We start from the raw sequence: 13,967 nt of genomic DNA on the forward strand, positions 1-13,967 counted from the left end.
GAAAATGTGCAGGCACACATGTCGAATTGCTTTCAATTAAATTACTCCCAATTTTGACCATCATGGTTGAAATACCTTTGAGACAGGTAACATCATGTAGCTTTTTCTGCTCAGCAGTTATGTGGCGAATAAACCTGAAAGGGATCAGAAGGTCACAGCTTGATTTCCTACACTGAGCAGGACCCTGTTTCCTCTAAATGCTATTTCTAGCATTAATATAATATGCCATCCCAGATTATAATTTATCAAGGTAAACTGGAACATGGTAATGCTGAAATAAAACAAACAAGTCTTGTTTCTGGCAAAGGCTCTATTTTAATTATAAAATGGAAAACAGGAATCCCCAGAAATGGCAGACCCACCACTTGGGCCAAGCCTATGCTCTGCGCATTGTCAGCCACTTCAGGTTGGAAATGGATCAATTTACATACATATACATGGCTTATACTTTTATATACTTATAAATACATGGGATTGGGTGGAATGCGGGGTATATACATGACTATCCTTTCTAATCAAGTTGAAAACCGTCCTCTTGACTATGAATACCCTCAGTCAACTGTGTTAACTGGCAGGAGGAACGACATACAATCAATCATTTATGTCCTAGAATGAAGAGTCAGTCTTGAAATAAAGCCTCTTCTAGGAAGTCTCTGTTCAATGAAGAGGCTCTAATTGTTATTGCACACAAGTCAAAATAGAGCCTATTTTTATTACATAACAGCAAAAGACTCATCTCTTTACTGGAAACAATAGGAAGGACAAATCAAGTTCCATAATCCAAGAGGCATCATCTCCCTTCTGTCCCATTGAAGATGTCCAAGACTGAAACCCTATACACACTTGCTTGGGAGCAAGGCACACTGAAATCAGTGGGACTTACTTCTGAGGAAACATGCATAGGATCACGTTGCACTTTCCAAGGTTGTGGGAAGGAAAGTACTAAGAAGCGTGGTCAAGTAAGATCCAGGACTTCATCCATTTCTCCACCTGGTCAAATGCACTAGTCAGTTGGAGAGAGGCACATAGAAAAATAAGCAGAAGGAATGCTTTAGATGATACACACAAGTAAAAAGGAACCATTGGCAGGCATTTCTAAGTCCACAAACATACCTACTAGAAAGTATGTCCCATTACATTTGGTGGAGCTGACTAGGAAGTAGATCTGTTTTGGACGTGGCTGTAGGAATGGAAGAACTTCAAAGAAGCCAGTTACTTAGTGGTTCTACAAACATCAGCAGGATGAATTTTCAAAGATATTTACACCTGCTGCTTTTCTCCCCTACCACAAACCCACATCTAATGTGATAAAGAAGAAGGGGAGCCAGATGTCTTTTTACAAACTGAGGATAATGTACTGAAAGAACATTCAGAACCAGAACTGTTACCTTGATTCTTAGATAGTCACACCAGGCAAAATAGGTGTAGAAAAACATAGTGTAGCTGAGTTGCAATCTGGGGAACCTGTCCAAAGGTTTTGAGGCAGCAGGTGAGAATGCAGCCACTGCACCGCCTACCCCACTCTTCCACTGCCTTGCCATAGCAAGGACAACTTGTTTGATATCACACCAGGAAAGGGAGGCAGGCAGGCAAAAGGACTGGTGGTGACTTGGGTAGGAGGTGCAGCAGCTGCATTTTTTCCTGATGCCTCAACCCTGACATACCACCAGATTGCAATCTAGCTACTTCCCTAGGGTTGCATTTTATACTTACATGTTATACAATGCAGCTATGTTATAGCCCAATAGTGAAAGACCTGCACTGGTTACCAATTGTTTTCCAGGCTCAATTCAAGGTGTTGGTTTTAACCTGTAAAGGCCTAAATGGACTAGGGCCTGGCTATCTAAGGGACTGCCTGTCCCGTTATGAACCTGTCCAGTTATGATCTCCAGGAGTGGCCCTTGAGGATACTGCCACTTGCAGAGGCCCACTTTGATGGGTGTATGTGAGAGGGTTTTCTCCTGTGTTGTTCCCCAATTGTGGAATATCCCTCAACCCCCTGAGCTATGAGTGCTCCTCTTATACTTTTAGAAAATATGTCAAAATATCTCTTTACCCTTGGCCTTGTAAATTATTTCATTAGTAGCATTGCCTTTGTTTTTTAAAATGATGGCCTACTATTTTGATATTTTTACAATGTTCTTATTGTTGGTTATTGCAGTACACCATGTTGGTAGGTTTGGCAGATAGGCTGTATAAAAATACTGAAAAGAATAGACTAAAGTAAATGTGATCTCTGAGTACTAACTGATGTTCTGCGCTTCCTGCCAAGTATGAGCAGGAATTGGTAGTTTTCACTGTGTATCAAGGTAACTGAATTAATATCTGATACAGCAGACCAAGCCAAGTTAAGTGCAAGGACTTGTTAGGTTTTCTTTTCTTCCAGACAGTACTCTTAAAAGGTAGCAGCCATTGCCTCAGAATGCTTCTCTAAACATACCCACTAGAGGGGGGAAATGAAGAGAGCCCTGATTCAATTGAGACTGATGGGCAGGGAGGGGAAGTTCCCAACACTGATTTTTGTGAACAGACATGACCAGTCTAAGCAAAGATTTGAATCACCTGCTTAAAGTCATATCTAGTTTGAGGCTCAAATTCCCCATGTCTGAAATGATGGATATTAATACAGATTTTGGACTTCTTTCCAGCATGGTTATTATCCAGCTATTCCCAGCCTAGCTCAAATTAAATTGCCTGTGGTATCAGCCTTCTTGAGGAATGAATTGTTATAGAAGGTATGTGCCAAACTAGACACATGCCTCTAGCGGCCTTCTTGAATAGAGGAATTGCCGGGGGGGGGGGGGGAGTTTCTATCCAATGTTGGAGAGTCCATATGCTGCCTCTGGTCCAGCTCCGGTACTGCAAGACAGGTGCAGTCACTCATCCAGAATTAGAAATCCATCTAACAGCTTATTGTAGAGATTACTGCCATTGGGAAACTAATCTATATTATCCATTTAAGAACCATTACTCAAAATTATTTCACATATTTTAGCTTATTTCCTCTCCTACAAAGGAATTAAAAGAATATTCAAGTTTAATATTGGGTTAGTATTTAGAACTTCAGTGTTGAAAGACTCACACATTTAGGATTACGGCGGGCACAAATACAGTGTAAGAAGGGTAATGAAAATAAGCAGGTCTGGCAAGGAATGGCGAAGACTAACATATTCAGTGCTGCCCAAGTTACTCTAAATCAGCCTCCCCCAGCCTAGTGCCCCCCGAATGTGTTGAACTATAACTTTCAGCATCCACAACTACTAGGGCTATCCAGGGGAAGCTGGGAATTGTAGTCTAACACATCTGGAGGGTACCAGGCTGGGGAAGGCTGCTCTGCATTGTGCAATGGGTTTCCTAATCACCCCTTTCTCAGCAGGGGATATTTAAAAAGCTTTTGAAGTGAACCAAGACAAAAACAACTTTAGTAAGTAAATACACTATTTGACTTTATGACAAGTTTTTTTTCTGGTAGCATCATATCACATGCAATCCAGGAAATACTCTCCCTAGAAAGTCTGAAATGCCATCTCACCATGAAACCTGGCAAGAATTCTAAGTTAGGAACCTGGTATGCTGGAGTTTAAAAAGGAAACGCCATGATGAATCGAGGCATTTTCCACCTTGTCTGCTAGCTTTGTCCATTATGTCTGCTGAAATTATTTCCTCCAGGGGGCTGGATCTGGATGGAGTCAAGGAGAGGTCGGAGAGCTTGTCCAAAAGGTCTGAAGCCGTAAGGAAAATGAAAGAAACAAGAGGGAGAGGAAATTGTTTAAGTTGCCTAGGCAGTCTGTACACAAATGCTTTCTCCATTAAAAATTAAAAACAAACAAAGCTGCCTCTCAGGAAGAATGAAGCAAAACTACCAAGGATAGAACTATGCATGTGCTCATTCATCAAATTCAGTCTCTGTGGACGACACATGTAATGAGCTGGGCTGAGCCGAAGTATCTTAGCCATCTGCAAAGCAGATGGAATATAAAGGAGGCCGGCACACAGCCTCCTACCCACTGCCACTCCACAACTACTCTAACCACAGGGGCACAGAAGTCATTCTCCTCTGCCACATTTTGCCTTTTTTTCTGGGGACTTCCTCTGAGCTTCTTGGCTGCAAAGTGCCATAGCAATAGGCATCCTTGGGTTGGCTGGCACCCGTGCAATACGTTTTGGCACCCCAAACAGTTGATGAATGCAGTCCAAGAGGTGTGTCTTAGGTTTCTTTGCAATGCTGTTATGGATATCGGAACATGCACCACACATTGCAAGCTGCTTCAGTGACAACTATCTGCAGGCAAGAGTTATGTTGCACTCTCCTGCAATGGGAGTGGAGTGCTGCACCTCTGTTTGTGCTAGAGTGGACAATGTTTGAGAAGTGTTTTCCAGTATCCTCTGATGTTACAAGGGAAAATGTTTTGGATTGCATGTTGCATCTGTAATCTGATCCAGATTGAGGCTGTATGTTGGCTTCCTATTCAAAATCACATTTCCCTGGCTGCTGTTTTCCCCTAAAAATGATGTTTACTGCAAACATCACTTTTGATGGCAAATACAAGCCGTGGAGGGGAAATTGACACAGCCCCCTCCCTGCACCACGATTTGAAAGCATGTATTGGAATGGGTCTTCCAAGAGTTTTTTCTTCAAAGTAAAAGTGACCAGTTTAAGAACACACTTCAAAAATGTATTTATCATAGTCTGAATGACATGTCAGTATTCCAAGCCACCCCCAGAATTCCTAAATAGCCATGGCTCTTCAATGCCTAGTAATAGTGCAACCATCCATAGTGTATATATACATATATAAAGAAGAGAACTCGACTCACGTTGCAAGAACTTCAGATGGAAGGTCAGTGATGTAAGAAGGTATCTTTCTCCCTGTCAAGAATTGTGCCACTTCATTGCTGAATGTATTACAGTTATGGTCAAAAAGATTATAAGACTCTCCACTGTAGCCCAAAACAAGAGTTCAAACAGAAAAATGAATGAATAAACAAAGAAATATAGCAAGAAACATCTCAAATAAAAGACCATCCACCGTTCATTCTGGGGGACTTATATATAGTGTATATAAGAAGCAATTCACATTTCAACAGCTAGCTACAGCTTACTACAGCTAACTACAACATTTCTACAGCTAACTACAACAGCTAATTTCAGCAGCTAACTACACACTCTATTCCATTGTTTAATTGGTGACATGATGAGGGAAAAGTGTGACCATGCCCGCTGCCCGCCAACCATAGCAGTTGTGATCAGGGTTCTAAATCATGGGAACTTACACAAACACAGCAGAGCCTCCCTGCCTCAGACCTTACTACTTCAAGTAGTGGCATTGAAAGGTGGCAAACACAGATGGCATAATGTAATTGGAAGTATGTGAGGTAGAACATCTGAATAGGGCTGTACATGTTTTGTTCATGGGCACATGCTAATGCTGATGCTTTTTTATTTTTCAAGAAGAGAACCCTTTTCTTCCTGCAGCTTCTCCATACCACACTGGTCTCTCACCAGCTGCTTCAAAAAGCATATTTACCTGTTTTGAATCCTGTAGGGGGAATCTGAAATGGAGAAGTTACAGGCAGGAAATGGGTGAAGCATCCCCACTCAAAATCCTTTCAAACACAACTAACGTTGGAGCTTTGAACCACATGTAGTTAGTGGCTCACATATGTATATTGGAACGCAGAAATTGTTAAAAACTTTTCTATCACTCTGAGAATGTAGCACAGATTGATTTAGTCTGCAACTGCTCTACAGCAAAAGGTACTGTAGTTCTCAGAGTGATTTGCAGTAGATTGGCAAAGATTTCTGACTCCCAATTGTTTAATAGCAGCTACAAAGTATTCCACCCCCAATTAATTTGCTGAAATGAAGGGAACTTGGGTAAAAATGAGTGATTTTGTTTGTTTGTTTGTTTGCATGGGAGGACTGTAAGCTCAGGCCATTTCTAGTACTCAAAACAAATTTCTAGGCTCAGAATTCTTTAATTTTAACTGTATGTTTTTTGCACCAGCTATAGATTGTAATTCTAGTAAAATACAAAGTAGATTCCACAAGCCTGACATCTGTTGATGCAAAAGATGGCAGCTCCAATACAATACATACCTATGTTTTGATGAAACACTATAGAACTCTGAATTATTGTTATCAAAACTCACAGTAAAAAAAAAATCAATATAGCTATACAACTTATTACTGACCTGTCGTTCTATAAGAGAAATCCCTCTTTCTGTGCTACCACTTTTTTTATCCTTGAGGTATTCCATCATCATATCAGAATTCATTCCAATTTGTTGCAAAATTAAGAAAGCTCTCTGGTTTTCCAGTTAAAAATATGTTTCCAATGCACACTTGCTAGCATGGGTTCACACAGGTCAACTTTTCATTGATTATTACCCTTTATGTCAGAGAGGGTATATACATTTCAACAAAATCAAATTAAAAGCAGCTCAGCCAAATCCAGTAACAAATTATTATCTGCAGATAAACACTGTGTAGCTTACATCCCAAATGAAGTAACTCAGAACTTCACAACATTTGAGAACAAAAATCTTAAGGATGCAAGTGGTTAAGATTTGATGTCCATACTACATCAAATCCTCCTAATCCATAACATAAAATATAGGGTGATATCTAATGAAGTATGGCTCATGCAAAATAGTTCCAAGATAAACTCTGCAGTGGCGAGTGTATAACTCCAACAAAACCAAATCAAAAAGTGTGTATTGTTTTTTAAGGAACTACACCCCAAAGCTTTCCGACTATTGTATTGTTCACAGAATGTGAGAATAGAAATAAAGCAACATTCTCTCACCGGAACACAGATTCCCCCAGTGAGGACAAGTATTCCAGGAAGAGCTCTTCTGAAACTTCTGTGCATCCTAAGTCTACAATAGAGTCTGGAGGCCCGAGCAGTGTTCCACTCTGAAAAAAAATACATATGGGAAGGTATTAGGACATCAAGAATCATTTCTCATTATGCTATACATTCTCCTGTACATCATGCTTCTGCATCTCCCCTTTCAGTTTGCTCAAATCAAGTACCATATTTGCCAATATGCTAGTAACACATAATAGTAGTCAAGTTTCAGAAGGACTCTCACACAACCTCAGTTTGGGATTGGGGAACAGAAAGAATAAGGAAAAGCAACTTTTGTTTCAACTCTGATTCATTCTTTTCTATATTTCACTTTAAAGAAGGGTTTAGAGAGGGGAGTCAGGACCTCACCTTGGTCAGCTGAGAGGATAAGCCATTTAAATCTCACATTTCAAGATTCACCATTTGGTGCATAATGGTTCTTTTAGGCAGTGCAAGGCAGAAAGTACAAGAATCTTTATTTAATCAAATTGGTTTTAGAATGCAACATACTGAATATACAGGAGTAGGCAGCACTGCACTGAATATTCCATTTGCTTGCTTTTTTTCCAAGCAAGATACGGAAATAGATAAATATAAATCTATTGGGGAGAGGAAGAGACAGAAGTAGGGATTGAAAAGAATGTCCAAGAATGCTAAACTTACAGGTGGACAACTGGAGATCCCACCACTGCCATAGAAGAATTCATCCCTGTGGACAACTATGGAGGTGTGCCTAAGAGGAGTGGGGAATAAATAAGGAGCAAGTTACAATGCAGATTAAACAGGATCATGTGCAAAAATTATATCCAAAGACCAAGCACATCACTAAATCAACCAGTTTATCAAGATTAAAAAACAAACAAAAATAGACCATCTGATTTTGGAAAGCAATATCTGTTCTACTTACAAAGTGTTATAGTAGCTACAACTAGAACCTTGTAACAAAATGCTTTCCCATTCAATTTCCCTCCCCACAATTTTTCTCCCTCCTGGTCAGTCAGGCATTCCAGGTTTACAGAGCGTGTTAAGTCCTCATTCAGATGATTGGCTTTTTTTTGGCTTTGGTCCCTCCCCCCATTTTGAGGTTCCTTTGGGGGAGGTGAAGTGGACACAGTAGTGTCCAATCCAAGCTAAATTAACACTTTACTCCATTCTGCCTCTGGGGACACTTAAAAAAGTTTTTCAGTGTAAACATTGAAGTAACCAATCCAATCAGATAGATCATTCTATACTTTTTATATATCTGTGTAGGTATGAATGCTATTCCATTCCCCCTCCCATCTAATTGTCGATTTCCCACCCTCTCAATCTCATTTACTTATGGGGCTATTTTTGGGGTGTTCCTTCTCCTTAGGTTTTTTTTCTTTCTCCTAAAGCTTTTTGGGATATCTGCCAACCTTGGGGCTACCCCCAAGTTGGCTGATATGTCCCTCTTGTGTGTGTGTGGTGTTGCCCACAAGAATGGAAAGACTTGAATCAGTTGTATGGAGTGCTGTACATTGCAGTGCGGAGTGCTTTAGTTTAAGTTTCCAGCCATTCATTCATCCTCCTCTTCCATTTTCATTTCCACCCTCAGCAGCATTCCATGCCCATTCCTTCCATATTGTAGAATTGCCTCATCTTAAAGATCTGATAGGCCCTACAGTGCAGGCGTCCCACTGATTATTCAAAATATATCCATCCATGAGGACATTCCCAGATGTATTTTTAGTACTAGCCTATTGAATGACTGAATTCTGGATATATGCTGTATATTTTATTGTGTTTGTATTCCAGTGCTAATGTTTTGTAAGTCACCTTGTTGACTTTTATGATGAAAAGCGGTCTATAAATAATTATAATTATAATTTCTCCATTGATGTCTAATGGGCAGCTCTTAATCTCTGAGGAACATATTTTAAAATAGCTTCTCAGTGTGAACTAAGAAATAACCTATCCAGATAGAGATGGTTATTTCTACATTTTTTGTACATCTATGTGTCCTCTGCTTTCTCCCCAGCAATTCTGCTCCTCTTCCCATGTGGTTGTCAGGTTTTCCCTCTCAGTCTCTCAACATTCCATACCATTTGAGTTGTTATGGGGCTATTTGGGGAGGGGGGGCTTCCTCACCATAGTTGTTTTTTCCTAAAGAGTTTTTGTGCATTCGTAAACCTTGGAGCTACACCAAGTCTCTTGATGTGTGAATGGTGTTGTTTTGGCAACATAAGCATAAGGAGGTTTGGATTGGTGTTAGAAAGATGATTGAAGGCACAATTCCATGCATTTTTAGACAAAAATAAGTCCTACTCCCAGCATTCCCCAGCCAGCCATGTTGGGAGCCCTGAGTCTCTCATCCAGCTGCATAGAGAAATTACCAGTTGGGATCATGAGGCTCTTTCCTACTCAGGTGTGTATTTTACATAGGGCTGTCACTGACGTAAGTTGATGATCATATGAGATTTAACAAATTAATTGATAACTGAGGTTTATCTGATTAAAGTTGTATAATGTTTGGAGAAAGGAACGGATATGCCTCTTCTAGGATGATGCCTGTCACGTGCAGCTTTTTGTAAGTACTTTTATTTTAAAAATTAATAATTAAAATGCTTCTTAATTAATCAAAGACACCTTTTAAAATTAAACCAAAGCTAGTTAATCAAGTAACTGAACACTGCTGTCCTAAGTTTACATGTTACTAATATATCCTAAGGTAGCTCACTTACTATTATAGGTCAAACTGAGAAGCCTAAACAAGGTCTCCTTGCTTCGGTAAAATGCTCGGCATAGTTTCTGATGTTGCTACACTAAGTAACTGAGGTGCCACTTTCCAATTTTTGAAGGAACATGAAAAGTACTTGTTTAACTGCTTTGCTAGCACAGTTTTAATTCACAAGGTGTATTCTTTGTGTAGAACATAATTTTGGAGAAGTTTCACGCTATTAAATTACCCATTTATTTTAAGTCTGGTTTACTCACCAGATGCCATCCAGCTGCTTACCTGTATATTGAAAGAATAAAAAGAATCATTAACACCTTTGTGTGTTGCAGCCAGTTATCTCCTGTGTCTATTAGTTGCTCACATGAGTTCATAACATTGTCTTTCTAAAAAAAAGCATACAAGATGGCATACTCTGTGCTCCCCAGTTAGTAAAGTTAGTATAAGATGGAACTAGGAATGACTCATACTCTAATCCCTGGGGTTTATGCTAACAGATAAAGAACTGTGTCAGGCTTCCTGAAGAGGACAGAGTATTAATTTCTGATGTCAACATACATCTCTAGGTGGGTTTTGCTTTAGAAAACAGCGCAATGGATGTGCTATAGGGCCCCAAACTACACTGCTAGACTCTAGTCTTAGATAGGTTGCAAATAGTTATTTGCCTGTAGTGCATATGAATCACCTCCAGATGACCAAGCAAAGTAACTCTTGTATATTTATGAGAGGAGGTTCTCCTGCTCCCGCTTTAGAATGCCAATTATTAGTGAAGTTGTGGGTGGAGGCATGCTGGTAAAACTTTTTGTAAAACTTTTTGTATCTAAGGCTGTGTTATGGCGTGTTATGGCCCAGATTCTTCAATATATTTCAATAAAAGATTCCCACAGACATTCACCTGCATTCCACACAGTGATCAAAATAGTAACAAATATAATATCTGAAGAGGAATAATGTTTCGTCCTTGGGGAAAATACTTGAGAACTGGAGAAGTGAAATATGCCTACAGGTTGTACTGATGCATGTAAGCTACACAAAAGAAATCAGAAACAAATGCAGTTATCTACACAATCTTTTTTTAAGTGTATGCATGGTGGCTTCAATCTGTTTGGGTGTCTTGTTAAATATTTTTCATGGAATAAGGAATTTTTGAACTCATCACACACACACACGCACTTCCATTGGGAAAAGAAAGAATTGAGCATAAATTTGCATAACTGCAATCTGAAAGCAAAAGCTTAGCTTTATCAGAAACAGAGTTCAGTGTGGGAGGTACTTATATTCTGTGACAGCTAAATGAGCTGTTTGATGTTGTAATACTTTCCTTGGTCATACTGACAGTGCAAATTCAGATGTGAATTCCAGCAAAAAGGCAAAAACAGAACAATTATCTTTATGGAATGGGTTAATAATAACGATTTACATCCCATCCCTCTACTAAAAGAATCCAGAGAGCTTCCACTTGCTTGTCTAGAACTACCTTAGCAGCTAGAAATAAAAGGTTGGATCCAGACTAACTTCATTGCATGTAGTTTCCATTGAAATCAATGGATCTTAAGTTAGGTCATGGCTAACTTACCCCACTGATTACAAAGGGACCCAAGTCCAAATAGTTTTGTTTTGTATCTAACTGTAACAAAACAGCAGCACCAAAGACATGAAAAGAAAGGAAAGGACGGTTGCATCAGAGCTTATGGTTCTCTATGAATTTCAAGAACGTCTCTTTATTAAGAACAATTTTTGTTTCAACTAAACAATATCCAAACAATGCACACGTGGAATCCTAGGTGTGGTTTGGGAGTGAAATGGCAGACGCTCTGCCGCTTCTAGGCCCTGCCAATTTGTACAGGCCAGCAGGTGAAAATACTACAGGCAGTATATTTACGCCCACAGAGCTTTCCGCAAGTGCAAATGGGACCTCTGTGGCCACCCCCTCTCCATTGGCAGAGGGGGATCACCGCAATATAGTAAACCCATCCAGATGGCCATCTGAGGGGCTTAGGATTGCTCTGCAGTATGTCTTTCCAAAAGGATTATGCTTTAGTATAGATCCTCATACCAAATGCTATTATAAGGAAACTACTCAAATTTCAGCTGTGATTCTTAGGCTGCAATCGTAAAAAAACACTTACTAGGGAGTAAGCCCCAGTGAATTCAATGGAACTTCCTTCCAAATAAACATTTCATAGGATTGCACTATTAAAAATATTGTGTTAAGGGCACAATCCTTGACACATTTAGACAGAAAAGCATCCTACAACTCCCAGCATGAGAGTTTTAAAAAGGGGTTTAGAAAATATTTAGAAAGAGTTTTGCTGAGTTTTAGAAAGCTTTTCTGCCTAAACATGCATAGGATTGCGCCCTAAGATTCCAGCCTTGGGACCCAATCTTACGCCTGGCTAGCTGACAGGCAATACTGGGAATTAAGGGCTTTGTCTAAACATACATAGTATTGCACCCTAAATGTATTAATGAAATGCTTGCATTTCTTTACCATGTTTCCTTTAACGTCAATAACTCTCCTGTCTCTTATAGCTCCTGAGTGTGTACATTTTATTTCTGCAGATTAACACACCATAACATTTACAAAAAATAATCTCTCAATTAAGCTACATAAAGAAAAACAAAACACTGATTATAGCCAGCACTTAAAGAACACTAGGTTTGCTACTTCTGATATGACACAGCTAATAAGGAAGTAAATGAATAAGCACTTTATCCAATATGATCTTGAAACAGAAATGACAAACTTCAAACTCTAATAATACTATGCAATACTGACAGCACAATCATATTCAGAAGTAAGTATCACTGAATTTAATGGGACTTACTCCCAGGTGTGTACAGGACTGTAACCTAACATCAAGATATCACAAGTTGTAACTAGTTGAAGACTCCCACATTAGGATTTAAAAGTTACATTATTCAAACTCAACATTACAAACCAGAGAACTTCTCTTACAAAATGAGGAAATAGCCCTCACTTGCTCCACTACTTTTCACCTCTGGAATTAAGGCAGAAGTTTGCATATGTAGCACCTCTGCAACAAGACATTCCTGCACTTGAGGACCGAAAATTACTCTAACAGTTACTACTTTAAATGCTTTGGGACGATGACCATACATTAGTGAGCCTGTTCCTTTGCCTAGCGGCAGAACTGATTTTGCCTCCACACCTCAAGAGAAAGCCCGATTCTTCCTCCAAGGCATCCATATGCATGAAGATCATCACAGAGACATAGTCATCTTCCACTGCGCTTTCTGACATGCCAAAAGAGACAGCGCTGCTGGCGCTGTTTGTTTTTAACTCCCTCCATCCCACGGTCATCACGACCCGCTCAACGTTTATAAGCCAGCGGGGGGGGGGGAGTCCAACTGCTCCCCTAGTCGTTTTCTCCCTCTTTCCCTTTGTGACGCGGGTGGGGAGAAAAGTTGAGAGACCATCCGTTTTGTGACCAGGCAAACCACCACTTTCATGGGTCACCAGCCCCTTGCATAACATTGGCGGGGTGGGGGAGAGGTTTGCGATCTATGCATAACATGGCCTCGGGGGTGGAGGGTGTTAAGGGAAAATTAAAACAACAACAACAACCCGCATCTTCTCCCGGCTCTCCCTTTATTCATCCTGGGGAGGGGACTGAGGTCGCTTGCCTGCTTCTCCCACCTCTCGTGATTTGCGCTGACACCCCCCCCCTCCTGCTCCTCTTTAACGCAAGGGCAAATGCACCGGCTCCCTCCTCCCCCTCCTCGTATGACAGAACCTGAGGCCGCGATGACGGCTGAAGGAGGGAGGGTGGGTGGGTGGCGGTGCCTCCATCTCTCGCTCTCTCTCCCTCCCCTCCTCTTACCGAGCATGATAGGACTGAGGCGCCGAGCCATGCCCTTGGACAGGTCGTAAACGTAGAGCTTCACCGGGTGCAGCATTGGAGGCGAGTCCATGGCATTGGCAGAGGAGTGGGGGGAACCTCACAGAAAGACCCCAAGGGCAACGCGGGAGCTCCTTGCCGAGGCCGGTTGGGACGGAAAGTGGGGGGAAGCCCAGCCGGACCGGCAGCTGCCACTGCGGTGATAACCAACTGACAGAAGGGGACTGAGGAAGGGGGAGGAGGGCAGCGAGAAAGGGAACGCTCCCTTCACGCATGCGCCGCCCCCACAAGGCGAACCAACCTGCCAGTCACGGCGCCTCTATGAGGAAGCGGTGCTAAACAGCTAGTAGGCGGGGCTAGGGGGGAGGCGAGCGTGGTTATTCCATGCGGGCGGTGTAAGGGTTCCCCCCGCCCGCTCGAGCTATTGGTTAGAATTTGGTTAGGGGGTGGAGCAAGGAGCCTTTCCCGAGCTCTAAGAGGTTAGATAGTGGTTGGTAGGCGGGGTTACGTAGCCGTGTTGCCGGACGTGACTTGAATCTGTAATTTGCGCGGTAA

The 13,967-nt window shown here is 41.2% G+C and overlaps 2 protein-coding genes across 2 annotated transcripts in view; both read right to left on the reverse strand.

The window, feature by feature from the left end:
* PMM1 (phosphomannomutase 1) overlaps window positions 1-13,967 on the reverse strand; it is a 172,091-nt gene that overhangs the window by 24,456 nt on the left and 133,668 nt on the right. The window lies entirely within an intron of this gene.
* DESI1 (desumoylating isopeptidase 1) lies at window positions 296-13,647 on the reverse strand. The gene is made up of 6 exons (XM_063133604.1): window positions 13,395-13,647; window positions 9,810-9,831; window positions 7,518-7,587; window positions 6,810-6,919; window positions 4,819-4,941; window positions 296-3,722 (listed from the first exon to the last, which is right to left on the reverse strand). The coding sequence occupies exons 1-6, from the start codon at window positions 13,483-13,485 to the stop codon at window positions 3,629-3,631; spliced, it is 510 nt and encodes a 169-aa protein (XP_062989674.1). The 5' UTR covers window positions 13,486-13,647; the 3' UTR covers window positions 296-3,628.

The sequence above is a fragment of the Elgaria multicarinata genome, chromosome 9, assembly GCF_023053635.1.
Source record: "Elgaria multicarinata webbii isolate HBS135686 ecotype San Diego chromosome 9, rElgMul1.1.pri, whole genome shotgun sequence".
NCBI classification, from domain to species: domain Eukaryota; kingdom Metazoa; phylum Chordata; class Lepidosauria; order Squamata; family Anguidae; genus Elgaria; species Elgaria multicarinata.